This window comes from Oncorhynchus kisutch, linkage group LG15 (assembly GCF_002021735.2).
Source record: "Oncorhynchus kisutch isolate 150728-3 linkage group LG15, Okis_V2, whole genome shotgun sequence".
In the NCBI taxonomy this organism is placed as follows: Eukaryota; Metazoa; Chordata; class Actinopteri; order Salmoniformes; family Salmonidae; genus Oncorhynchus; species Oncorhynchus kisutch.
The window spans coordinates 50,846,276-50,849,513 of record NC_034188.2 but is presented as its reverse complement, the minus strand read 5'-3'; the positions used below and the strand labels follow the sequence as shown (position 1 = coordinate 50,849,513).

At 42.5% G+C, this 3,238-nt stretch overlaps 1 protein-coding gene across 1 annotated transcript; it reads left to right on the top strand.

Annotated features, from left to right (window-relative positions):
- Window positions 1-327: 327 nt before the first annotated feature.
- On the top strand, window positions 328-1,829 carry LOC109906046 (gem-associated protein 7). Its single transcript, XM_020503700.2, has 2 exons — window positions 328-500; window positions 761-1,829. Exon 2 carries the CDS (start codon window positions 780-782, stop codon window positions 1,164-1,166), a length of 387 nt encoding a protein of 128 aa, XP_020359289.1. The 5' UTR covers window positions 328-500; window positions 761-779; the 3' UTR covers window positions 1,167-1,829.
- Window positions 1,830-3,238: the final 1,409 nt, after the last annotated feature.

Here is a 3,238-nt window from a genome sequence, read left to right as displayed (position 1 = left end):
CTGTTCAGACGGGTGAGGCCCAAAAAAAACACACAACATTTTTTATTTGAAAGTGCAATTCTTTACATTCAAATGTATCATCATTTTTATTGTCACCTGAAATTCACATTGTTTCAATTTGATTCATGATTTCTCAGTGGAGCAAGCTCGTTGATCAATCAATCAAGTAGGAGGAGGAATACATATTTTATACAAACACTACAGTAAACGGGATCGCTAAATGCTTCACATGGCCCCAGCAGCCTAACTACAGTCACAGCCTGCCTAACACCTTGGTGTACGGTGCACATCAACCTTTTGAGTGCTCCCTTATTTATTCGCTAGGCGGCATCAGTGTCAAAGATTGCGTCGAGAGGTCCTCCTGCGGAACCAAAAAATACACTACATTTTCCGGTCACATTTGTCAGAGGGACAACAAAATGTACGCGTACCAACTCAAACGGCACTCATAAAACGTACTCCTTTGCCAACTTCAAATATAATCTTCGTACTTTGAGTCGGTAAGTATTTAAGTACGAGTGACTTCCCTTTGCAAGCTATGAACATAAACTAGCTAATGTTAGCTTGTTTTGCTCTACAGCATTGTACTCATACTCTTGTATAAGACAGCATGCTGGCTAGTTAGCGAATGGGACAACACAGCCAACTATGGCAGAGCAACCACAGTTAGCTAACTTGTGTCGTTATGAATCTAGTTGCAATTTCTTCAAACTTTTTGTGCACATCATGCCAACATCCCTGTCCTACTTTGTGATTGCAGAGAGTGACAAAAAGTCGAAATGAGACCACACGTATCTGTGCTTCGCCTCCCGAGAGGACCTGATCCGAATGGCCGCGGATTCGACCCGAACTCACCCCGTTTCATCGCGCTGTGTCCAACAACTATTTCAGCTTCGACTGAAACAGGGACCGACTCAGTCCAAATTAGAGAAGAGCAGCGTGCACGGTCGGTTTTGAGAGAAAGCTTCCTGAGAACGCTCATAGCCATGACCAACAAGCAGGTGCAATTCCACATGTACGAGAGAGTCAAGGTTGAAGCCAAGTTTGGAGCTTCGGACATTGACGTGCTCAACTTCCAAGTTTCAGAACTGCATACCCCCATTGGGGTGCAGAAAGAAGCTCTGCTCAGATGTCAGGATGTCATTTCATATTCCTTTGATCTCTGAACAGTGCTGTTCACCAATTTGTGCTGTTCACTTAATTATGTTTTTGAACAGATGTCCAAGAAATCCGATTTGAAATGTTATTTTTAATATGATTTCGTTTCACAGGGTGTTTTGGGGGAGTCTGATAACTGTTCCATTGCTACACAGGGTGTTCTGTCTGGCTGAATATGTAGCAAGCTGTTTCCATGTATTATTCTGTTACTTTGAGTATGAGGGAGACTTGCCATTGCCATATGTTGTTTTTTTATGTGGCCAGCCAGGTATTGAGAACACTGATATACAGTCTATGATTTGATTTTTTTCATTGTTTCCAATTCATTGTACCTCCACTTGAGGGTGCTGTCAGCACTGTCTTTGCAACAGACATGTCAGGGGGCTCTTATACCACCAGGTTATCTGACACTCAGCAGTTCTCGGCTGTCCAGTCCATTTCATTAGGAAGAGACGAGGACGCATGTCTGCAGGTGGAATTTGGATTGAATTGTCTGGCAACCTGAAAATCTTGGCATTGTTCCTTGAGTATAGGACAATGTGGTTCTTGTCTTGTTCCTTCTGATAAGATCTGTTGCTGAGATATGTTTGTTTACCACTGACGCCTATTACATTGTCAACGGGCATATGCACTTTGTTTTTTTCTACTTTGAATAAACATTTTGTCACTTATGTTGAATTTGACAATGTGTTGATTAAGTAGGCCATATGTTGTAGATGAAGGTGTTGGTAATGTCGACGTTATCGTATTCCTTTCACTGAATGAAATATTAACTTTCAGTGGTCACTGGTTATCCTATAGTTTCAAATTAATATTTTTATTTTGATAGGACCCTGACATGTTGGCCTACATTCCAGTATTGTGCCAGTCAGCCCAGATGCTATTGCAACCTCTGGTTTTCTAAGTTAATATGGATGAGAAGAAAGTAGACTTAGCCTAATTGATCTCGACTGCCCAGTCTTTTAAGACATTTGTTTAATGCACTATAAATGACTGTGTTTAAGGTCAAAGCTCTTTGCATGTTGTGTGTGGATCAATGTGACATCTTAGTTTACACATTTGTCAGTTGAAGCTCCTTATGAGTGATCAATAGTGTAGAGTTCGTCATCCTCAATTGCCCTTATGAAGAGGCATCAGTAATATTTAATCTTCCTAAAAGGTGTTTGTGTGCGTCTCCAATAAATACTTTTATTGGAATGGCATTAGGCAGTCGGTGTGCAGTGCACTCTCCCTCTGCTGTTGTGCCTGAATGATACTGACCCCCACCCCCGGAAGTATGAGTAAAACCCTGTGACGTCATAGGGCCATTGTTATTAAATCAGAAAGCCCTCAAGGACGACCAATGTTAATTTCATATTCCCAGGCAGTGGCAGCAGTGCTCAACTCCCTCCCAGCCCGCACTCTCGATGTGCGTGCCGTCCAAGCTCTGACAAACAGAAGTGGTCTGAACGTTAATCTCGTTGCAGTAGTGTATCGGCAACTAAGTGATGATACAGCTAGTTGCTGTGTGTACAGTTCGTTTACTGTCTGCTTTGAGTGAGAAGAGTGTGATTGGTCACTTTATGATAATCCTATTTTTGTGCTGTGGACTGAGTCTGGTGGTCTGCCTCATTTGTTGCATAGTGGGCACACTGTTTCTCAATGTTATCTACCATTGAGTTTCTCTTTCCTGGATTCTGCTTCTCCCAGTGGAAAAACATCCCTGTGTGCCAGTGTTACAAGAGGAGAAGGGCTGTCACGATGGTACAAGGAATCTGCCCTGTCTAACACCATCCAACAGGAAGCACATTCCACCCCTTCCTGTTTGTGGCCCTCTCTTACTTCCTGTCAAGTGTCTGTGATAACTTACAAAAATACATGGCCACATCCAGTTAGTCACACCCTGCCCCTGCCTATAAAATCCTCCATTAAAACTGTTGGGCAGTTACTTCTAGGGAATGTAGGTGTTTTCCTTATATGACTGCCTCATAAGGGGTTCACGGATTCAGTTTTTGGTTTAGGAGAGCTGGGGTTGAGAAATTACAATTATTACTCATTACCGGTTAACATAAGGCATGAGATCGAGGACTCTGTGCATAGA